General features: G+C 40.8%; 2 protein-coding genes across 2 annotated transcripts in view; one reads left to right on the top strand and one right to left on the bottom strand.

The window, feature by feature from the left end:
• Window positions 1-1,865: 1,865 nt before the first annotated feature.
• Window positions 1,866-20,921, bottom strand: Mkks (McKusick-Kaufman syndrome). Its single transcript, XM_005365540.3, has 6 exons — window positions 20,613-20,921; window positions 13,873-14,099; window positions 9,670-11,060; window positions 6,837-7,012; window positions 4,860-4,970; window positions 1,866-2,791 (listed from the first exon to the last, which is right to left on the bottom strand). Exons 3-6 carry the CDS (start codon window positions 10,649-10,651, stop codon window positions 2,354-2,356), a joined length of 1,707 nt encoding a protein of 568 aa, XP_005365597.1. The 5' UTR covers window positions 10,652-11,060; window positions 13,873-14,099; window positions 20,613-20,921; the 3' UTR covers window positions 1,866-2,353.
• A 773-nt stretch (window positions 20,922-21,694) lies between these two features.
• The window catches only part of Slx4ip (SLX4 interacting protein), a 163,697-nt gene continuing 162,858 nt past the window's right edge, over window positions 21,695-22,533 (top strand). The window contains exon 1 of the mRNA XM_005365539.3: window positions 21,695-21,856. The gene's annotated coding sequence lies outside the window, so the exon portion shown is untranslated. The remainder of the gene's footprint in view (window positions 21,857-22,533) is intronic.

Here is a 22,533-nt window from a genome sequence, read left to right as displayed (position 1 = left end):
GGACAGACACATCATCGTACCGAATAGAATTGGATACTTAGAGGGGAGAGAGAGTGGGGAGAGAAGGAGAAGACAAAGGAGAGAGACAAAAAAGTGAGGGGCGCAGAAGTGGGGAGAGAGACAGGAGCAAAGCTGGGAAGAGAGCTTGAGCTCAGGCCGGAAGCTGAAGATCAGCTTGCCTCAGCGGATGGGGGAGGGAGTGGGTGTGGTGTAGTTGGGTCAAACAAACTTGTTCAGGGGAGTGAAACATGTGGCTTGTTATCGCCCATAAATAATTGTTTCCAGGATTTCAGAAAGTATATGTCCTTGGGCAGGAGGCTTACTGGTTAGAGGCATTTTTGTTTCATGGATCTCTTAGGCATAGTTTTGAAAGATTAAAACATAACTTTCGTTCTCACAGTATTCCATGACTCTGGTATCTTCAGTGAAGTTGGTACCAGGGACTGGGGAATTGCCTCAGCAGGTATCCCACGACTCAGGTATCTCCAATACCTTAGGGTCTCCAAGGCAACCAGGGATTCAACTTCACAGTTTCACAAAAAGGCCTCTCTAGGCCTCTACCCAGGGACAACCCTGACATATGACCAACCTCAGCGGTTTTCCTTCATCACGGAGGGAAATGCTATAGCCCCTTACTTCTCCAGAACCATGAGGTCAACGCTGCCAAGTTCTGTGCTTACTGGGGCTGGAACACAGTCCCCTCATTCGGTTATATATTCACCTTTCCGTTTTGAGTTCCTTCACTGTTTCCTGCTTTGAGGACCCTTTCCTCCTTCTGGGTTGCCTTGTCTAGGTTTAATATGAGAGGAGGTGCCTAGTCTTAATGAAACTTGACATGCCATGGCTGCTTGACATACAAGGGAGGCCTCCTGTTTTCTGAAAAGAGGGAGTGCTTGGGGTCAGGTAGTGAATGTTGGGGGAAGGGACAGGAAGGAGAGGAGAGAGGGTAAACTGTAATCAGGCTGGAAAAACTTAATAAAAAATACATTATACTTTTACCATGATAATGTCTATATACTTTATGCAAACTAGTGAGGTCCAAAACAAACTTCTATCAGAAGAAACAAAAAATGCATAGTTGAAGTACCTTGAACAAACTATTTCACTACAGTGCAGATTTCCTAACGCAGTACCAGTGAGGTAGCCCTGAGACCAATCACTGAAAAGTCCTCTTAATATTAGCTTTAGCTCTTCCCTTTCTTCCTGCTCCAACTTTGATTTCTTTTGATTAGTAAGATGGTAATCCTACTGGACCCTCTTGGTCCAGTAATTTTACTACTCTATGTCCTGTGCACCCTGAAAAAAGAGGCAATACTCAGGTCTCAATCTTACTTTATAATTATTTTATTATATGTATGAGTTAAGTTTGCCTGCATGGATCTCTGTACACCATGTACCTGCCTGGTACCTGTGGAGGTCAGAAAAGGGGTCAAGTCTCCTAGAATTGGAGTTACAGAAGGCTGTGATATCATGTGGGTGCTGGGAATTGAACCCAGGACCTCTGGAAGAGCATGCAGTGCTCTTAACTGCTGAGCCGTCTCTCTTACTCCTCAATCTTACTTTTAATCACAATGTGCTTATGATGGATTTTTTTTTGTCATTTGTTTCTGCCAGAATGAGCTTCTCTGAAATTATTTTCATCAAGAATTCTCATGCCATGTTTTACCATCTGAATTTGCCTCATTTTCTTCAAGTATTAGTGAAGTGTTATCTTCTACTTCGGAAAAGGGTCCTACTACTGCTTAGGCCTCAGGCATGGCAGTATCATTGCTCCTATATTAACCTCCCAAGTAGTTGAGATTGCAAGAACATGTTACCTATGCTTAGCTATATTTCCAGTATTTTCTATTATAGGTTATATATAGTTTTAGGAAACACAAATTATTTTATTAAAACATCCTAACAAAATTTCACAATATTTAAAATAAGCCAACAATGTTACACCAAGGAAAGTATCAAGTTTTATAAAAAGCTAAATGCGTATGAACAATGGCTTCCATGAAAAGGGAAGACTACTACCTTGCTAGTGGGAAAGGTTCAGGGTCACCCTTTATTGGAGCAACTCCCATATTTTAAGGTGACACACTATCTTTTGTATTTACAAACCTTCAAACATAAATGCATGGTACAAACACCAGATGTGGTACAATGGTGACAAAGCAAAGGCATCAAGAATTACTATCAGTCTTTATATTTCTATTTCACATTCTTGTCTTTCCTTAAGAAAGTAAGTCTACATTTTTATAAATCATCTCTCCACCTAGGCAGAACAGGCCATTGGGAGAGAACAACCATTTTTTTTTCCTTAGACATCTGAACTAGTTTAATAACATAAATATACCATTCTCTTACGTTAGTTTTTATCTTCAATGACATAGGAAAGATCTAAAATCAAATTGGCTGTCTCCACAGCCACCTGCAGGCCACTAAGCTTGGCAGTGAAACAGTCCACATTCAGGTTGCTGGCTGAGTCCACAGCTGCCTGTGACAGGCAGGTTTGTGGTGCAAAAGGATGATAAGTGCTTCTTAAGGAAGACCAGCTGAGTCCTTCCTGGCTGTTGCACAAGCCACAGCCACATTGTGACAGCATATCTGGCCAGTTAACAGAAGCAGAAGCCGCTTGACCTGACCAAAAGTGTCCATACTTCATGTCAATGAGGATTTCACCACCATCGTGTTCCAAAGAGCCAGCAACGGCTTCTAGAGCACTGCAAAATGCTTCAGCAGCAATCCGGAGTTCCGCTCGAGAATAACCATCCTCTTTGACAATGTCATCTGCCTTATTATGAACCTTAAGAGGAATAAGACCAGTGAAAACAGACGGATCAACTCATATAAAAATGCTTCAGAAAAACATGATACTCTATCAAAACCTTGTTCAAAAGTTATTCACCTTCATTTCCTTAAATCTCACAACAATGCTGATTGGCCTGTGTGAGTCAACCTGGTTGGCTAGAGAACAATGTATATTCCCAGTCACTAACCAGAATGAAGGAACAGACCTTTTTATCAGTTTATTCTAAATGGCTGACTGGTGGCACCTCCTTCAGTATATAAAGGACAATGCAGATTATAGGATTAACAAAACAAAACAAAAAACATAAGTAGAGCAAAATTGCTAAAGACTAAATGTCCCAAATAAAGTACTTATTATATCAGCTAAATGCTTGAGAGCTGCTTAAAATTATACTGCAAAATTACAATTAAGACATCATTTAGGGATATGTGTAATTTTCACTTCAATGTTTGAAAAATGAAGATTCTTCAATTTAATCAAAAGATATTTAGACTTTAAACCTCCTTTTAGTTCCAATATCCTAAATTATTCTGGGGGTAGGGAAAAAAAGGAGAAAGGGAGAGGGAGAAGAAAGAAGAGAGGGGAAGAGAAAACAATGTTCATGTGTGGAGGCCAAAGGTCAAGGTCAGATACCTTTGTCTCTTGTTCTCCACTTTGCAGTTTTGAGACAATGTCTCCCACTGAATGGGGAGCTCCCTGACTGGCTATGCTGGCTGGCTGGCCAGGGAGCATCAGGGATTCTCTTGTCTCCTCCTCCCAGAGCTAGGATTCTTACATGGCTGCAGGACTCAGGTCCTCCTGCTTACCTAGCAAAGGCTTTACCAAGAGCACCCTCCCCAGCTCCATGGAAACGTCTTAAAATAGAATTGGTAAATAAGCAAGCTACGAACTGAATTACGGTTAAAGAACCCATATCTTTGCTCTTTGTAAACCGTTCCTATCTTCTTCTGAAACCAGACTTAAAAGTCAGATGACATGGTTTATATTATACACCCCCCCCACTGTTCGATACTGTCCTGTTTCTTCTAAACCCTACTTAAGATATCTCTTTTTTCTAAAATATTTTTTCTATGCATTCAATCTTATTTGTAGATTACATTATCACCCATTGATTATCATTAGATTGGCTAGAAATTGGTTTTTCATAAAGTATAGTTTGATAACTTCTCAGGAATTGGTTTTATCTTCAAATGCATGTGGAGTGATCTGGGAAAGGTGACAGGATTATGCCTGTAAAGATATTCACTGTCTCTCTAGGTCCAGTTACGCCCTGGAAATTGTGTAGGGCCTCTCAGGAGCCTGTCAACCAGGAATATGTGGGGAACATGCTTATCTTTTTGTATCTACTTTCAAACAAAGTAGGCTAGGACTATGAAATAACTGATCAGACCTATAACACACTTATCTAACGACTTTCAGTAAATGGAGACTAATGAGAAGTCTAGATAGTAGAGTTGGTAGGACTCAGACAGATACCCATTTAAAAACTGTCATGACAGTCTGGAGTAAAAGGGCTTGTCACTCAGCCTGATGACAACATGCATTACATGTTGTCCTCTGACTTCCACATGTAGGTGCCATGGCATGTATGAATCCATGTATGAATGCACACATGCATGTGTGCATGCACACACGAAGTAAATAGTAAATGTGAAATCTGATCCTTGGGAAATGTGTAATCCATGAAGTTGGCTCTTCTCTTGATGCTCCAGAAAGTATTATACATATTTTGAACTACAGTTTTTTTTTGTTGTGAGCATTAGAACATTAGATGCTGTTAAATTTCAGAACTTCCAATAACAGAATGTCAGCTTCAACAGGCATTAAATATAGATAATGCTCAGAGAACATGGCCAGTTGCTAGGTTAGATTCATGATAACCAATACAATCAACTCAGCACCTTGTATTTATAAGTATTACTTTCCTAAAATATTTTCCACTACATTATCTAAGTTTTGAGAAGTTAAGTATCAAAGCTTGTTGGTATCATAATTTGGCCATTCTCTCATAAAACAAAAACTGCTGAAAACTTAAGTAATGCAAGGAGAATGTCTAACTTACCTTGTGTCTGATATGAGCAGCCAAGTGTGTTTCCGTACAGCCACCTCCCAATAATACCCATGGTTCCTTGATTGTTAGCTGTAAGACATGCAGTGCTGTCTGACAGGTGAGCTAAGGAAGAAACGCATCAGAATCAGGATCTCACCCTGGTATGTGAACTCTACACACTCTCATAGTAACTTATAGAGACATAGTTTCAATTTTTAATTCTCTGTGTGTCAGGGAAAGGTGCATGCCAGAACACATGAGTAGAGGTCAGAGGGCAACTTGTGGGAGTCTGACATTTCTTTCCACTGTTTGGGTTCTAGAAATTGAACCCAAGTCATCCAACTTGGATTTTTTTTAAATATGAAAAGGCTTGCTGAACATGGCGGACAATGAGGACTGCTGAGAACTCAAGAACAATGGCAATGGGTTTTTTATCCTACTGCACATACTGGCTTTGGGGGAGCCTAGGCAGTTTGGATGCTCAACTTACTAAACCTGGATGGAGGTGGGGGGTCCTTGGACTTCCCACAGGTCAGGGAACCCTGATTACTCTTCAAGCTGATGAGGGAGAGGGACTTGATGGGGGAGGGAAATGGGAGGCGGTGGCGGGGAGGAGGCAGAAATCCTTAATAAATAAATAAATTAAAAAAAATAAAAAATAAAAAAAAGAAAAGGCTCTGTTTATTGATTCTGTGTGTGTATAAGGGGTCAGTTTGCACATGAGTTATGACAGGTGTAGAGCTTAGAGGACAACTTGTGGGAGTCAGTTCTCTTCTTCCATCATGTGACCCCTGGGAACTGCACTCGCGACATTAGGCCTGGTATTGAGTGCTTCTACCTGCTTAGGTATCTCAGTAGTGCAAAAGGTTCAGATTTCAATTCATAACGAACAAAATCGATTTTCTCAAAATAGTAAGGTGACCAATAAATATTTCCGATAAAGATTAGAGAATGAAGAGAGACTTTTTTTTTTTTAATTTTTCGAGACAGGGTTTCTCCGTAGCTTTTGGTTCCTGTCCTGGAACTAGCTCTTGTAGACCAGGCTGGCCTTGAACTCACAGAGATCCACCTTCACCTCTGCCTCCCGAGTGCTGGGATTAAAGGCATGCGCCACCACCGCCTGGCCTGAAGAGAGACTTTTAAGCCATACATCTGTTTTCACGGAATTAGATTAATATTTCTTTCACATCTACTTTGCTCACAATTGCACAGCCTAAAAACACCAGTGACAATGAGGTTTGCTGGTCCTTCCATTAAAATCCAAATCTAAACAAGGAAGTTGTACAAATGTTATAAAGCCTGTTTATAGCACCAAGCAATAGTAAATAAAAAAAACATGCAAATGTCTGATTTACTAAGGATGAATTTTTAAGCATATATGAATCTTTAAACTAACAAACAGTCCTGTATATTGTCAGTTCCCTTATATAAAACTTGCAGAAAACAATAAACTCTACTAGAAAGTAGGTGACTGGGAAATTCACTTTTTGAGTCAATTATTCATACACATTAACAGCAGTACACACAGTCCAGGCACGATCAGCCTTTGGTGTATGGGTTACATGCTTCCCACAAGAGCTATGAATGCAGCAACACATTTGTAGATGGCAATGTAGCATCAAGTCAAAAGGTTGGATGACGTAGGGAACTCATCCTATTCTTAGGAAAACTTCACATCAAGAACCTTTAGGTTTCTTATAAAAAGCAGAAATGATAACGTACAATATATTCCAAGTTTACTATAGCAGCCAACTAAATTAGCTTCTTTGAGCCGTTCTCTTCCCTCATCTGGTGCTCAGATTGGATCTTGTCTGTACCAAGCTCCACTCTTGAGCTATACCTCCAGTCCCTACTTCTGTCCCTTTGTGACTTACTATATCACAGTGGAAACTATGAAAAATTGTGAAAAACAAAAACAACACAGCCCTTAACCTGCAGTACCTGCTACGACTCCTTCATCCATGCTGTAAGCCCTGGAAATCCACCTACCTTCAGCTCCTCCCAGGCGGTGTCGTTTCTACTGCAGAGAAGCAAGCTGCAGACAGTTGTCTCATGAGGAATAAGATGGAAAAAGTGTTTGGAGCCAAATCTTGCAGGGTGCAAATCTTTCACACTTCCATAAGTAGTAGAAGCTATTGTGTTTAGGGAACCAATAGGCGTTGCTCCTATTTTTATAAAGTATAGAAAATATAAACTGCATAAGCAAAGATGGAACTCTTAAAATGAATAAATATCAAAATTCCTAGCTAGTATAAAACCCCTCACCAAAGCTTATCATTAAAAATATGAAATACAGGATAAAGAAATAAAACACATTTTAGATCTCTGAAGTTCATATTCTGCTATTAAGTGATGCTCTTTGCTTGTGTAGGCTCTTTTGGTTTATGAACTTTGTCATAGCTGCCTATCTGTTGCTGTGATAAACACTCCATTAAGGGGCTGGAGAGATGGCTCAGAGGTTAAGAGAACTGACTGCTGTTCCGGAGGTCCTGAGTTCAATTCCCAGCAACCACATGATGGCTCACACCCATCTATAATGAGATCTGGTGCCCAGAACACTATATACATAATAAATAAAATTAAACAAAACAAAACAAGACAAAAAACACTCCATCAACAGGGGGTAAGGGCTATTCTGGAGCACAGTTCCAGGTTAAAGTTCATTACAGTAGAGAAGTCACAGCAGCAGTAGCTCACAGCAGCCATTCTTACCACAATCAGGCAGCAGAGGGATACGTGCATGTATATGCATGTATACTAGTGCTTAGCTTGTCTTCTCAACTTTATACCATCTAGGAATTCCTGCCCAGGGAATAATGCCACGTGCAGTGGTCAGGCCTTTCTGGTAGGCAGACTGATAGTATTTATTCACTTGTGCACGCGCACATGTGTGTGTGTGTGTGTGTGTGTGTGTGTGTGTATTGTTAGGCATTATACCCATAGTCATGCTCATGTTAGGCAGATGCTCTACCACTGAGCCACACTCCCAATCTTACAGACCTATCTGAACATCTGTTCAAAGCTATTTTGTACTCTCTGGAAAAGGCACACAACAAAATTACCTATATTTTAAGGAAGTTCAGGATCCCTGAAAGCCTAGAGATCAAAAACCACACATTAAGGAGAACCTCATTAATTTGAAAAGAGTGGAAAAGTCCTTTTTTAAAAAAATCATTTATTTCTTTGGGAACTCTAGGGCGGGCACACACACACACACATAAACACACACACACATAAACACACACTCTTTGCCTAAGAGCTTTTACAAAAATGTAAATAGATATGCAAGTGCCAAAATAAAAATATGACATACTCATTTTACTTTTCTTGTCTTCTTATTCCTATTCCTTTATCCTTTCACTATCATGGGGGAAATTACATAAACCACAAGTTAAAATACAAATAGAGTTGATTTGGGTATTAGCAAAATCTCTTAATGTAGTTAAGTTATATAGGAATCTACACCAATTTCAAAGTAAATGTACGAAGTAACATTTAACACTTGCATATCAAAATTGTAACTTGCAGCGACTCACTTTTTTGGAGGCCAGTTTTTTTTTAAATATACTTTCGTGTAGTCCAGGCTGTCCTTAAACTTACTATGCAGGAGTGAGGATCTTGATCCTCCTGCCTCTTCCAAGTGCTGGTATTAGGTATGTGCCACCTTGTCCACAGACTAGAAAACTCTAGAGTCCTAATTTTCATGGTGTGTTCTAGGTATCTGAGCTAAGTCACAGAACTGGACTAGCACAGAAAACCAGTGCCATTTACAACACTGGTGCTATGGGAAAATGTTTCAAACTTTAACTTACCAAATCCAGAATACCTAGTATGTTAGGCTGGAAACAGCCAGACCAATGCAAATTAGTACACAATTTAGGTCTGTCCTACGATACCAAGAATGAATTCCAAATAATTACTCAAATGTTCCTAGTAACTTTCATTTTGATAATCGTTTGGCTGACAGTATCCAACGTTTGCCATACTAGTGAACTTCAATAGTTCATTAAGTTGAGAATCACAAGGCAGGTACCATATAGTTGTAGCTATTTGGGAGACTCAAGTGGCTCCCTTAGGGTCAGCACTTGGAGACTAGTCCCAACAACATAGCTGGACCTATGACCTATGGACAAAAAGCAACCATCACAGTCAATATGGATGTAACTGACAATTCCTGATTTTGTCACTGCAGTTACAGGACACTGACTTGAGAAGTGGCTCACATAAGGGACTCTTCAACCTTTTTCTTGACCACATATGTGTGTTTAGTCTGTTAAGTTTGTGATTGTTATTCTAGATATCAATCTATCAGATGATTTTAAATGCCGGAGGACCAGACATGTTAGAAACACAGACTGTAAAAGAACCTAGCTACACGTAGTTTTGGTAAATGTCAAACATGTATAACGTATACCTGCCTCCCAAATTAGGAACAACTATTTGGGCAGAAGTACGGAAATCTCTTGGAGTTAGGATAAAAATGAAGGTGAATATAACAGGATTTAAAAGCTCTGTCAATTTTAAAAATTGTGTGTACAATATTAAAGACATTATTATGTTAGACTTCTCGGCTGCCTATAAACACTAAGGGTTAGATCATAACAGACTACACTTGGGTTGAAAAAGCCAGCACCACTGTTTCTAATAACTGGGAAGAGATCTTTGAAACTACTTTTGCTGCCAGAGATGAGTCAAATGCTATAAGGTTTGTGGCTTCTAAATATTTTCAAGGTATTAACAGTGACACAAACCAAAGTTCTCTGCTCAGAAAGGGAGGATGATATATTAGCTTTAATGTACAAAAGCCAAGAGAAGTTTTTACCTGTGACTTTGCTCAGAGGTTCCATCAGAGTCACTCCAACTCTGTCAATGGCAATAATGTGATGTTCACTGAAGAACTGTTTCAAAGATGGGTGTATAACTTTTTGGCACAGGACAAGACCTACATGGTCACTGACTAGCTGCCTTCCCAGATTAAGCAACTGCTCTAAAACTGCATTCTCGAGGGACACTTGGTAAGGGACCACCACAGTTCCTTCTCCAGCATTAGAAAAATCTCCTGATAAAGACACACAGAAGAGCGCCACCTTGAGGGCACTTGACTTCCGGGTGGGTAATCTCCTTAATTGAACTTCTGACATTTCAATGAGCAGTCCAGGTAATACAGTGGAATCTGTAACTCCTTGGCCCTTTAAGGGAACAATTATACTCTTCCCTAAAATGATTCGGTCTTCTGTACTTTCTGGAATTGTAAGCAAAAAAGCTTTCAAAAGCAAAGCACTGATGTGATCTGTTTCCTTTCTGGTGAGCATACAGGCAGGTTTGCTGGTTAAGATACTGTGGACCAAGCCAAGGAGGACATGTGTACTACTGAAATCAACCGGGATTCGACAACTACAGGCTTCAGACTTAAGATAACTGGTGCAGAAACTCAGGAGGTCTTTATTTAACTTAATAACCTTCGTGGGTGTTAAGCCTATTCTCTGAGTATTTTCAATCAGGTTACAGCAGAGAATGGCTGTAAATAGGCCACAGTCACTGAAGCAGGACACATGATTCTGCACAGACGCTGTTAGGACCTTCAGTACGGGATGGGTGACTGAAAGGTTGCGAAGCAGGGCTGAGGACTGTGAGGTTGTACACACGCTACCTCCCAAGCCATTGTGCAGCTGCTTCAGCCTCCCTGAAGGGCCATAGCATGACACTAGGATTCCTTTCAAGACAGAAAGTGTGGACCTGACTCTCTCACTTGTCAATGGTTCAGCTTTACACAGTGATGGCTTCTTAGCTTCAAAACGAGACATCCTGCTTCAGGTGGAACCTGTACAGGTAGCTTTATTTTGTTCACATGTTTTTCATTTATTGCACTGCCATGTGTTTTAACATTAGAAACATTTTTTTTTTCACGAACGAGAGTCTGCATTCATCATTGCCAGCTACAAAAATCAAGTGGTTTACAGACAATAACCAGTAGACATTAATTTAATGACATTAGTAATTCCAAGTGTTTATTTTGCTTCATTCTTCAATATTCTTTTGTTTGTCTCTGGACTGAGACCTCACAGACTCTTTTGCAGCTCTCTGCATAAAGTATGTTCCAAGATGGACACCTACAAAAGTCACCCCGGCCACAAGAAGCCAGTTCTTTCTAATCCAACTGGGGTTTTTCATTTCTTCTTTTATTAGCAAGTTCAGATTCAAAGTTGCTTCTTTCTATAAGAAATTAAAAAAATTTAGAAGAATAATTCCAAAGTATTTCATAGGCAGCAAATTTAATCATTCTAATACTCTGCTCCATTTTTAGAAAAGGATCTTAACTATCACAAGCTTACTGGAAGTGAGAAAGGGAAACCAATGGACTTCATACTTTTGCTTCTAGAAAATAAACAACACATTATAAATCTAAGTTTATTTTTTACCCTTACTGACTAATAGTCATGGTACTAGGTACTCTATAACTCCAGAAGAGAAAAGTAAACACCATCCCAGCTACCTACAATAGTGACCTTCCTGCAGGATATGCTGGCGCAACAGTGGCACAATGCTGGAGTAACCAACCACTATAAAATTGGATTTGAGGCCCATTTCATGAGATGGAACTTCTGTCTGACATTGCCTAAGTGGCCAATAACCTGAGACCAGACAGATACTGGACCTAGAGGAAAACCTAATTATTCTGCTAAAAGATCATGGCAGTAAAATGACATTCTGCTATACTCGTATTAGTGCAGCGCTCAGCCACCATCAGAGAAGCTTCCTCCTGCAGGAGACGAGAACTAGGAGAAACCAGAGAATGAGAGACCTCAGAACACTTGGTCCTAAATGGGAAATCATCAAACCCTCCCACCTCAGCATTGAGGAAGAGGAGGTGGAATGATTGTAAAAGCCAGGGTGATGGATGATTCCAAGGAAGCAGTGCCTTACATAGCAGGTCTGGAACACACAAACTCACATCAGCTGGGGCACCATGTACAGGTCCAAAACAAATGGAGTCCCAGTGCTAAGATGGGGAAGTAGACATAAGCCTCCATTCCTAACCCAGCAGTTATTTCCACTTGACAACTGCTTTCAAAGGAAAATTAGTTTCTCCTTGTTTCATTGAGTATACAAACAATACATAAAGGCAGGCTCCATGATCAGCAGCTGGACAACATAAAAGAAACTCATAGGTGTTACTGGAGGTTTTTTTTTTTTGTCTCATATTGCATTTCTTAACCTTATAGGTCTTTTGTGTGCATATTATGTTTTTTGATTTTGTGTTTTTATGGTTTTGTTTGTGTATGTCTCTGCATGTGTTTCTTGTACATTGCTTGCTTGTTTTCTTCTTTCTCTTTCTTTTCCTTTTTTTTTCCTTGTTTGTTTTGAGAGAGAAAGCCTTGATTTGGAAAGGTGGGGAAGTAAGGAGGATCTGGAGGAAGATGAAGGAGGGGAAACTGTGATCATAATATATGAAAAAAAATATTTTCCATTAGGAAAAACAAAAAAAAAGGCTTTGTTCTCTTGGGAACGTAAAAACAAGTTTTTATTTATTTGGTGTAATTTTTATTTTTTAATTGTTTTATTCTGCTTTGAAACTATGCTTAGACAGGACTGCATTTAAATCAAATCCTGTTTTTAAACACATGACAATAGGATAGCTGTGATGGTTAGTTTAAAACTGCTAACCTGACACATTCTAGAATCACTGTGATAGAAGCTCAGTGAGGGCAATTACTCAATTAGTAGAAGACTTGTACACTGTGGGTGCACAACTCCCTAAGGAGAATATTCTAGACGAGCTGAGAACTGGCACCAATTCCATTCAGTGACTGTGAAGATGAGCCCAGCCACTTCGAGGTCCTGCCACCTTGACTTCCCCCACAATTCCACAACTTGAAATTGTGAGTCAAAAGCAAAACAAAGCAAAACCTAAAAAAAGTTCCCTTCTTAAGTGTGTCAGGATATGTGTTAAAGCAACAGGAAAAGAAAGGAAGTCAGCAGTTGTGAGCATTCCTACTGTAGAGCTCATTATTACAGTCTAGATTTAGTTGAGTCAATCAGTGAAACAACTGTATTAGTATACAAACTATGCTTTAAAAACTTCGTTAAAGTCAGAGTTAATTTTATAGTTTCATCTACTAGTCAATCTTTTTCAAATCCCTAGTCAACTAATGCTCTCTAAACTGTTGGTCAATGCCAATTTAAAAAGAAACAAACAACAATGCTGGGATTAAAGGCGTGTGTGTGCCACCACACGTGGTGCTATGATCAGTTTTATAGCAAGCTAGGATATCAATCCTCTTTAAATGAGTAAAACTGCACTGAGGTTCTCCTAAAGCTATGGCCTTATGCCAGAATTTACAGCATATTTCTTAACTCAAGGTAAGAAAAGACATACTAGAAAAAAAATGGTAGCTCACACCTATAATTGCAGTTGGGAGGCTGAGACGGGAGGACTGCTCTCAGTTTCAGGCCCAATTGGAACTTGAGTGACACAATTACAAAGTTGTAATTTTTTACATGGACCCTTGGGGCCAGTGAGTTTCATCCTTCAGAATTTCTTGGACCGTATAAATAAGTAATGAAAAAGTTAGTGCATACCACAATCAACACAGCACTCATCATGAAAGGCACTTCTGCAGAGAACCTAAAGTTATGAATTAAGTGGAAGAAATACTTCCCATTGCTTCATGTTAGTTAAAATCTTGTTTTGCTGTTAAAGGAGTTTCACAAATGTTTTGCTTTTTAAAACTTTTCAGATTTTGGAATTATGGATGGCAGATCATAGACCTTAACTATATATAATCACACTCTCTTGAATTCAGCGATTTCTACACACAGAAAATTATTTTGAAACTATATATATTTTTATCTTAAAAAATGAGTTTTTGAGTATATCTTAACAAAAACATAACTTTTCAATATATATATATATATATATATATATATAAATATATATATATTTTTTTTTTTGCCAGAGTGCTATAAAATTAAGTTTCCTGTACTGGAAATTAACAAACGGTTGACCAGATTTAATGAAACTTACCTGAAAACTGCAAGCTGCTACTTCAGCTACGTTTGGCTCCTTGGTTGACTTGAAAGTCCAAGACTATCTGGCTCAGTGGTATCGTCCTTAGGAATTTGGAAGACAGGGCTGCTTTTGATTTTGTGCCACCCCAAATGTATGAATCCAATTAAAGGTACCATAACAATCAGAACTTTGTATTCTCTCCAGAGGTTCTGAAAGCTCATAGTCTGTTGACATCAGCACACCTACAAAAAGATTACATTTAAAGGAAAAGAATTAAAATTAACCCAAATGCAAAACATAAATAGTCTTAAATCATGCCTACAAACACAAACAGTATACTACACTTCAGTAAAGTTCTCTCACAGGCTACAGAGATAGCTCAGTGGTTAAGAGTTCCCAGCAACTACAAAGCAGCCCACAACCACCTGTAAGTCCAATTTGAGGGGTTCCAACACCCAGGTTTCTGCTGGCATTGAGCACACATGCAGTGCAGACATATGCCGAAGGCAACCTCTAAGACACACATTGAAAAAACTGACTATGAAGCAATTTTTCAAAAATTAAGAATGAGCTCTTGCTTGGGGGCACTGGCCTAGAATTTCCAGAAAGCGATGAAATGAACTCCTCAGAGTGTTCTGAACCTTTCATGGACTACAGAGGTTGACAATGGTCTCATGCTACTTGCCCTAACCAGGGAACAGGTGTCTCTATCATTCATTCGGTTTAGATTAGCTACATTACCTAAGCTTGTTCTTACTACAGAAGAGCAAGGCTGAACGAACAGATATACCTCTACCTTGCTATAGTACGTGGCTAACTACACCTAAGGGCTACAAAAGGAAATGAATGATGGCAATTACCCTCTCTTCTCTTCTGTAGTAAAAGATCTTAAAAGTCTTTCCCAGGAAGACTTTCGTTAGGTTTTCTGCAATTGTTATATCCCAAGCTAAAAGATTTCTTGGTGGCAGAAGGAGGGAGAAAAAATATCCCAAACACTTGGGTTCTAGAAAGATATATCAGACTATCATCTTTCTGTCCATTAAAATAATTATGTGGTCATTTTTCATTAACAATTTGAATACAGACCTTTTTTATATAAATTTTAACTTTTTTAACAGATTTGTATTTTGCCTTTGAGGCTTCCTGGGCGCCATCTGCTGGTGCTTTAGGCACAGTGTAAGGAGTTCATTCTGCTTAAAATACATGAAAAACAACGCTTGCACAAAGTGCAACATAGTCATGGAGAGAATATCAGCTAGGATGCTAAAATTAACTAACCCAGATCTTGTGTTTAGGATGTTTGTTAGTTATATAACTTCATGTCTTAAATGAAAATGTTGATGTTGGATATTGAATTCCTTATTTCTGAATTCCAAACACTGACTTGAATAATTCTTTTAAAAATTTAGTCTTTGTAAAAGTAGTCCTTGCTATTTTCAATTTAAACAACAGTTCAAGCTTGGTCCTCAGTGTAGGCACCAGGTACAACTGCAAAAAGCCTAGAGGAAAGGATTCTGAAAGTTTTCATCATAAAAAAATGACCTTTGAAGAGACAGCTATGTTCAACCTAATTCATTGTGTAACACATACATTATCAAAACACCACGAGATGCCTCATATGTACAGGTTTAAAGAAAATGAATGCATATTGTACTCATGCCTAACCTGCCCAGAATGGTAAAGAGCGCCTTTTCTGCACATTTTCTAGACATATCTCCTAAAATGGCACCAATTTTATTAGACTTTTCTAGTCTTGTAAAACACACACACCAAACTCCAACTCCTGATGAACCAATGGTTCACAACCGAGTTCTACAGTTGCCACTCCACATAATCCTACTCCTTTACTCAATCGTTTAAGGACAGCTCAGGCAACATCTAAGTCAGGAAATTTATCTTTTTTCAGCAAATGTTAAAAGTTGATACATTATGAGAATTTTACGGTCTTTTCTAATCTTTACCATTCAGTGTATTTATAAGGAAAAGCAGACAACACTGAAACCCTTACAAGATGGTGTTATTAACTGAATAGTTAATAACAGGTGACAGGCTCCCGGCAGTCTACGATTCGCCAGGAAGAATATGGTGGATTAGAAGTCTCTGAGGTCTCCCAAGTCCGTCCTTTCACTGCTTTTCCTGATTACCACCTGATATGATATCTGAATTATAATTATCCTGATTATCATCTGACTTTGGGACTGGTGGGGGAGAGGGGTTGGAAATCACGTGGACTGCTCTAGATTAAATGTCCAGTTGCTTGGCTCTCTGCCCCAATCTGCTAATTTTCAAAGGGTCAATTTCTACTCTTCATTGCTTTTGCGATTTTCATTTCATTCTACTTTTGCTTCTGTAAATAACTTATTGTCTAGAGAATGATAGTTACGGGATATTAATACCCTGAATTTCTTGTCCACTTTAAATAAATGTCCTCATTCTAACTCTTATCTTAACCTTCCCTACTGTCTAAAATAAGGAAACAGTTACCTATGGTCCAGTCTCATTTGCCACCACACTGTCAGCTCTAACACCATTGGGCCCTCTCTTCTGTTTGCACCTACCACTTCTAAGGGTCATCTTCCTCTGCATGCTTGTGACCATTTTTCTCCACTATAAAAAACCAAAGCCTATAATCTTAGAACTAGGAATCACAAGAGATAGCATTGTTCAAGGGCATCCATCCTTCAGCAAAATAGCAAACAGCCCGGGCTATATGAAACTCTATCTCAAAACTAATAAAAACAAACAAAGGTAAATCAATGAGTCAACAATAGTAACAAAATCCTTTTTTCTTTCCGGACTGCTGTTATGTCTGGATTTTGTTTATGGAGGTGGGAGGGGAAAGAAAAATATGGAGGGAAGGATGGGTCTTGAAGAGGACTGAATTGGGTCGCAGCACCCTCACAGGTAGCTCGCAAGTACCTGTATGTAACTCTAGTTCTGGCGGATTGAACAACACCTTCAGGCCTGAGGGCACCTGCACTCATTGCACATATCCCAACAAGCACACACACACATATATAAACATAATTAAAAACAAAATCAGGTTAAAATTATCTTATATTAAGCTAGTAAACTCTGAGAACTGGATATAATGTATTCTACCCTCCTCACTTTTCAAGCCAGTCACCATGTCTTGCTGTTTCACATGACCCCCCCTTCCCCCCCCCCAAAAAAAATCCCCATAGCCCAGACCCTCATGATCTGTAAATGACTTTCTTCTTTTGTGGTCCCATCATCAGTAGCACCAGTCATCACCTGAGAACTTAGCAGAAATGTAAATTCTCCCTGCGTGGTGGTGGCGCACGCCTTTGATCCCAACACTCGGGAGGCAGAAGAGTTCGAGGCCAGTCTGGTCTACAAGAGCTAGTTCCAGGACAGGCTCCAAAGGTACAGAGAAATCCTGTCTCAAAAAAACCATAAAAAAGAAAGAAAGAAAGAAAGGAAGGAAGGAAGGAAGGAAGGAAGGAAGGAAGGAAGGAAGGAAGAAAGAAAGAAAAGAAAGAAAGAAAGAAAGGTAAATTCTCAGACTGCCCTGACCTATGAAGTAGAAACTCCAGGGTGGTGTCTAGAAACATTTATAATTCCCAGGAAGTCCTAAAGCTGAAGTTGGAGAGCTACTGTCTGAGTGACCTCCAAAAGCTTCTGTACTCCTAAGCATACACAGAGAAATGGGAAGCCATGTTTCTGTTTGCCTGCAAGACTGCAGTGACATTTTAGACTAGAGGGTCAAAGTATAATCTCATAAAAATACACAAAGGCCATCAAGATTTAGTTTCTACTGACTGGTTTTTCAAGACTAGGGTAAGTCAGGTTAGTAAGAATATATCATAAAGCAGTGACTCAAGGGAATGAGCTGTGGACTCCTATGCCTGGGGTTCAAATCTTCCCTGCCTCAGTGAGCGACTTCTTGTCCCTACCACTGGCAAAGAGTAACAAAGACTTCCACATCAAAAAATTGTGTTGAAATTAACATGCCAGAAACAGCCTGAACTCTGTACAGATAGTTTTATTAGCAGTCTTATTTGGTCATCTGAAAAGGGAGGATGCCCCCCAGCTTTTTTTTGAGACAGTGTCATATATAACCCAGGCTCGCCCCCAATTCATGGATGCTAGACAAAAGCTAAAAATATCCAGATTCTCAAGAACAGGTTTTGTGGTTTCGAGAGCTCTTGTTTGGAGGTGGGGTGAGATGTTGTGCCTATAGTCAGAATGTAAGAAGTTACAAGATTGCTAACAGTGGAGTGTGTAAGTCAGGTAAGCTGTGAAGGAAATAAGAGAACTTGTCAAGCACAGAAAAGCAGCAAACACAGAGTAGATGCCACGTATGCTTCTCTGGTGACAGTTAATAAAGTTAGTTACCAGGTGACAGTCCTGATACCTGATCTGCACTTCAGAATGTTGGACAAGAACAAAGGCTTTGAGCAAACGTCCTTAAACCTTCATCACAAACCAATTAACATCTTGGAAAAATCGGTTCCTGCCTTAATCTCATAGCCTATCACATTATAAAAATTATCATACATATTTACAACACTATAGTGTGAGCATGGGTAAGTGCTCGATACATTGCAGCTGTTACTGGTGCATCAGCATGACTTCTAATACATGAAAGTAGCCCCTCCAGAAACGCCTGCTTGAGCAATGGGATCATGTATCTAATCTTTTGCTTATAGTTTACAAAATTAGAAAAAAACTGGATTGATCCAAATGTCTCCAGTGTTCGTGTCAATTTTCACTTGAGGTACATGTGGAGTTACTTTTATTCAAATGCCCCTGACTGTCCACACATGCTGGCAATACTACTTGACTAGGGAAACTACCACGGTGAATAAGGAATGGTGCTTGTCCTCCAAGCCAAGACCAAATTTAGAAGGTGGTGATTTTAATAATCTATGATTGAACACCTTATAGGAACAAAAACAAAAGACCTAATTCAAGTCTGTAGCAGGCTTTCTTTTGGGCCACCAACCAGCTCCCAAATCACGACACAGAAATTTAGAATTAGGTATGAATGCTTGGCTTAAGCTTATGCTTGTCCCACTAGCTCTTATAACTTTAATTAACCTTTTTCTCTTCACCTATGCTTTGCTTTGGGACTTATTTACCTTTCGTTCTGTATGCTTTACTCTCCATGTCTGGCTGGTGGCTGCCTAGCTGGCCCCAGGTTTCCTCTTTCTCCCTTGATCTCTCTTCTTCCTTATTCTCTCTGCCTGCCAGTTCCAACTATCCCTCTACTACCTGGATACTGGCCGTTCAGGTTTTTTTTTTTTTAATTAGACCAATCAGGTGCCTTAGGCAGGCAAGGTAAAAAGAGTAACACATCTTTACATAATTAAACAAATATAGCATAAACAAATGTAGCACATCTTTGCCTAGTTAAACAAATGCAACAACTTTACATAGAAATATTCTGCAGCATAAACAAATGTAACACATCTTTGCATAGTTAAAACTAAGAGTCTACAACACAAGTCTCCTGACTTTTCAAAACCACACTTCTCTGAATTAATCCCAGTGTTTTCCAGTCAATATTCACGATTAGTTAACAGCTACTTGTTTTGTTGCTAGACTTTATTCTCACTGTAGCACAGTTACTAGGGAATCTCGCTTTCTTAGTCCTCACAGGGTGGCTCATTAGGATAGGAAAGGAGTAGGGGCTTGTTTTAAGCAGTTTAGGTGGTTTATTTCCCCAGGGTGTCAACGCTCTGCTTTCTCAAGTTGTCAGCAACTCTAAGTAAAGTTTATCTTAAAGATTCAATATCTGAGCTGGGCAGTGATGGTGCACACCTTTAATACCAGCACTCTAGAAGCAGAGGCAGGAGGAGCTCCCTGAGTTTGAGGACAGCCTGGTCTTCAGTGTTTCAGGACAGCCAGGGCTACACAGGTAAGCCCTCTCTCGAAAAACCAAAAGAGAGGGGGGGGGGGGAGATTCAATATCTGGTTCTTGTAGTATTATGGGCCTGACATTTCTTTCACAATTCTTGAGCTTCAACTCTTCTTTCGGGTGTCCGTTCTCCGGAGAGCCTTGCTCTAAGCACTTAATCTATAACTTGGCTTTCCTCCCCCTCTTCATTACTCTCTAGGGCTCATCACTAAACTGTTATTCCTAGAATGGTGGGAAGAACCCTCCCAGTCCAGATCACTGATATAAGCAATACTGTCACATACACATACACACACTGCAAAAGCAGACGATATTAATCAAAAACATTTTCCCTCGAACATCAAAAAGGATCCAGGAGGATGAACATAACCTCCGCTCATGTCAGATGTGCTTGGATCTCCAATATATAGTCACAAGTCGGAGTGCTGTTTCTGCTTTCTCAAAGTTGACACGACAATGCTACCAGCTCTATGCTCCAGTGTGGCGTTTCTGGGACGCCCCCACGTCCCGACAGCCCCGGGTGTACCGGCACCCTCTCCGTGAAGGAGTTACTCAAGTTCCGGGCTGCAGACGGAAAGCGACAGCGCAGGTGACCTCCGTCCAGTTCACCTCACAGGTGGCTCTAGGAAGCTTTATTCCAACTCTACCTGGCACTGGACACTCCTGGCTACCCACACTCGCACAATCATAGGATAATCACGTCCTGAAACAACTTTCAAAGCCGGCCTTGGGGCCTCTCCGTGGCCGGCTGCCTCCGGGTATCCCCGCCCCCAAATACCCTTGGCCGAGGCCACCCTCGACCTTCGAGTGTGTGGGGACTCGCAGCGGGAGCGCACGGTGGCTTCTCCACTGGCGGCTCGGGCGCTCTCACCTGCCCACCAGCAGCTGCACCTCGCGGCCAAGCCGCTGTCGCCGCCACTTGAGCGCCGGGATAGGAAAGCACACTCGCTACTGACTCCAGCTCCCTTGGCACAGAGAGACAGGAAGGCGCATGCGCGGCTCCGCGCGTCCCGCCCTCTCTTCCGGTATTTGCTGGACGCTCCGGCTAATGCGAACTGCGGCCGTACCCGAGGTGTCTTTGTCTCTGCAAACTACCGAAAGTGAAAACGTTTAAAAAACACATCGCAGCATCAAGGCGGTGACAGACTTTGCGACCTTCTGCCTTTTTGCCAGGTATTTCTGGAATGAATGAAGAAGTCACCCTGCTTGGCCGCTTTTCGGCCTCCGACCAATCAAAAAGTGCCTTCTTTTGTCACTCAGCCTCAATTCCCTCCTCTCTCAGCGTGCAGGACGTAGCCCCGCCCTACGGTCCCCTAGGGCCGTCGTAGAGCGCGCATGCGCAGTCAGTGCAGGACGCCGGGCAGGAAGCTTCCGCCCAGACTTGGTGCCCATTTAGGCAGAAGTCTAGAGTCTCCAGCTCAGTGCCGGCACTGACTGGTTAAATTCCGTGCTCTTGCCGTTAGTTTTTCTACTTTGGGGATAAATCTTTTGCTCTCTCGGGCCACCCGAACTATTATGACGTTATGTTGAAGCATACTTTCAATTAGCTTTTCTCTGGCATTGTGAAAGCCACCTTTGTTTCTCAACCTTCCTCATTAAAATACTTTTCACACCTCACCGCGTAGTTTTGCGATACCATAGAAACACTACGGTTTTTTTTTTTTCCATGTCTATCACTACGTATCATTGGATTACAGTAGTTCGTTATCTGCCAATTCTATTCATGGCATGCCCAGCCTCTAAACAGCCCGCTTCTGCCGCCATTTTTATTTTGGTCTCTTTAAAAAGCTTTGAGGTCAGTAACGGGAGCCATTTTTCGTTTGGGCAGATTCTTCCGGTTATCCCGCTACTTTGACACGCGTTTTGCCACCATCTTAGGTCCTGGCACTGGCTTCCAGCACCCCGTGAAGCCGGTCTCGCCATCTTGTGTTTGGGCGGTGGCTTCATTCTCAAACGCGGGAGGCGACACAGGGAAAGGGAAGTGAGCCAAACCCTCTGAGGCTTTGCCTGCCGCCTTTTTGGTCTGAGTTTCCACATCCAGGTACTAGTCCACCAGTGACCCTGGACAGTAACAAAACATAAAAAGCCCGAACCCACCTCCCGCCACCAGCATAGGTAAGCGCATGCTACTCTGGCATCTAGCAGTTCCCTCAGCTGCACTGAACTGTTAGCCCATTTTCTGTACCATTGCGTGTTTTTGTTTTGATTTCGATACTTTCCACAATCTTTCTCTTAGGCCTTTTCTCTCCGTTACTTTTTGAAAACACTCCGAGTGCTGAAAAATTGTTAAACATCAGGGTGCAAAAAGACTGATACTTAAAATGAAAATAATGTTGAGGGAATTCCTCGCGAATAAAAGTGCCAAACGGACGGGACAGCAATTTGTATGAAATTACAGCTGTCTACGTCCATAGAAGTAAAATATAGCCTTCAGAGATTTCTTTTCCCCTTCGAGACAAGGTTTCTTGTGTAACAACTCTGACTGTTGTGGAACTTGCCATGTAGACCAGGCTGACGTCTAACTCGAAGAGATCCGCCTGCCTCTGCTTCCCAAGTCCTGGAATTACAGGCGAGCACTACCAATGCCCGCATTCTCAGAAAATTTTAAGATGTGATTTAGGGATTTTGTTCGTTTGTTCGTTCACTCATTCATTCACTCAGTCAGTGCCTTTGTTCAATACTTAACTAACTTTGTGCTATAGAAAGCAAAGAGCACAGGCGATGGTGGCGCACGCCTTTAATCCCAGCACTCGGGAGGCAGAGGCAGGCGGATCTCTGTGAGTTCAAGACCA

Source organism: Microtus ochrogaster, unplaced genomic scaffold, assembly GCF_000317375.1.
Source record: "Microtus ochrogaster isolate Prairie Vole_2 unplaced genomic scaffold, MicOch1.0 UNK3, whole genome shotgun sequence".
Classification (NCBI taxonomy): Eukaryota; Metazoa; Chordata; class Mammalia; order Rodentia; family Cricetidae; genus Microtus; species Microtus ochrogaster.
This window is presented reverse-complemented; position numbering and strand designations above follow the sequence as displayed.

Excerpts from the sequence above, each read along its gene's own strand:
- Mkks (XM_005365540.3), bottom strand. The coding sequence starts at position 10,651 with ATGTCTCGTTTTGAAGCTAAGAAGCCATCACTGTGTAAAGCTGAACCA. Across the intron at positions 4,971-6,836 it reads CCGCCTGGGAGGAGCTGAAG|CTCACCTGTCAGACAGCACT; the intron begins GTAGGTGGATTT and ends TTTCTTCCTTAG. Across the intron at positions 2,792-4,859 it reads CTGCTCATATCAGACACAAG|GTTCATAATAAGGCAGATGA; the intron begins GTAAGTTAGACA and ends ATTCCTCTTAAG.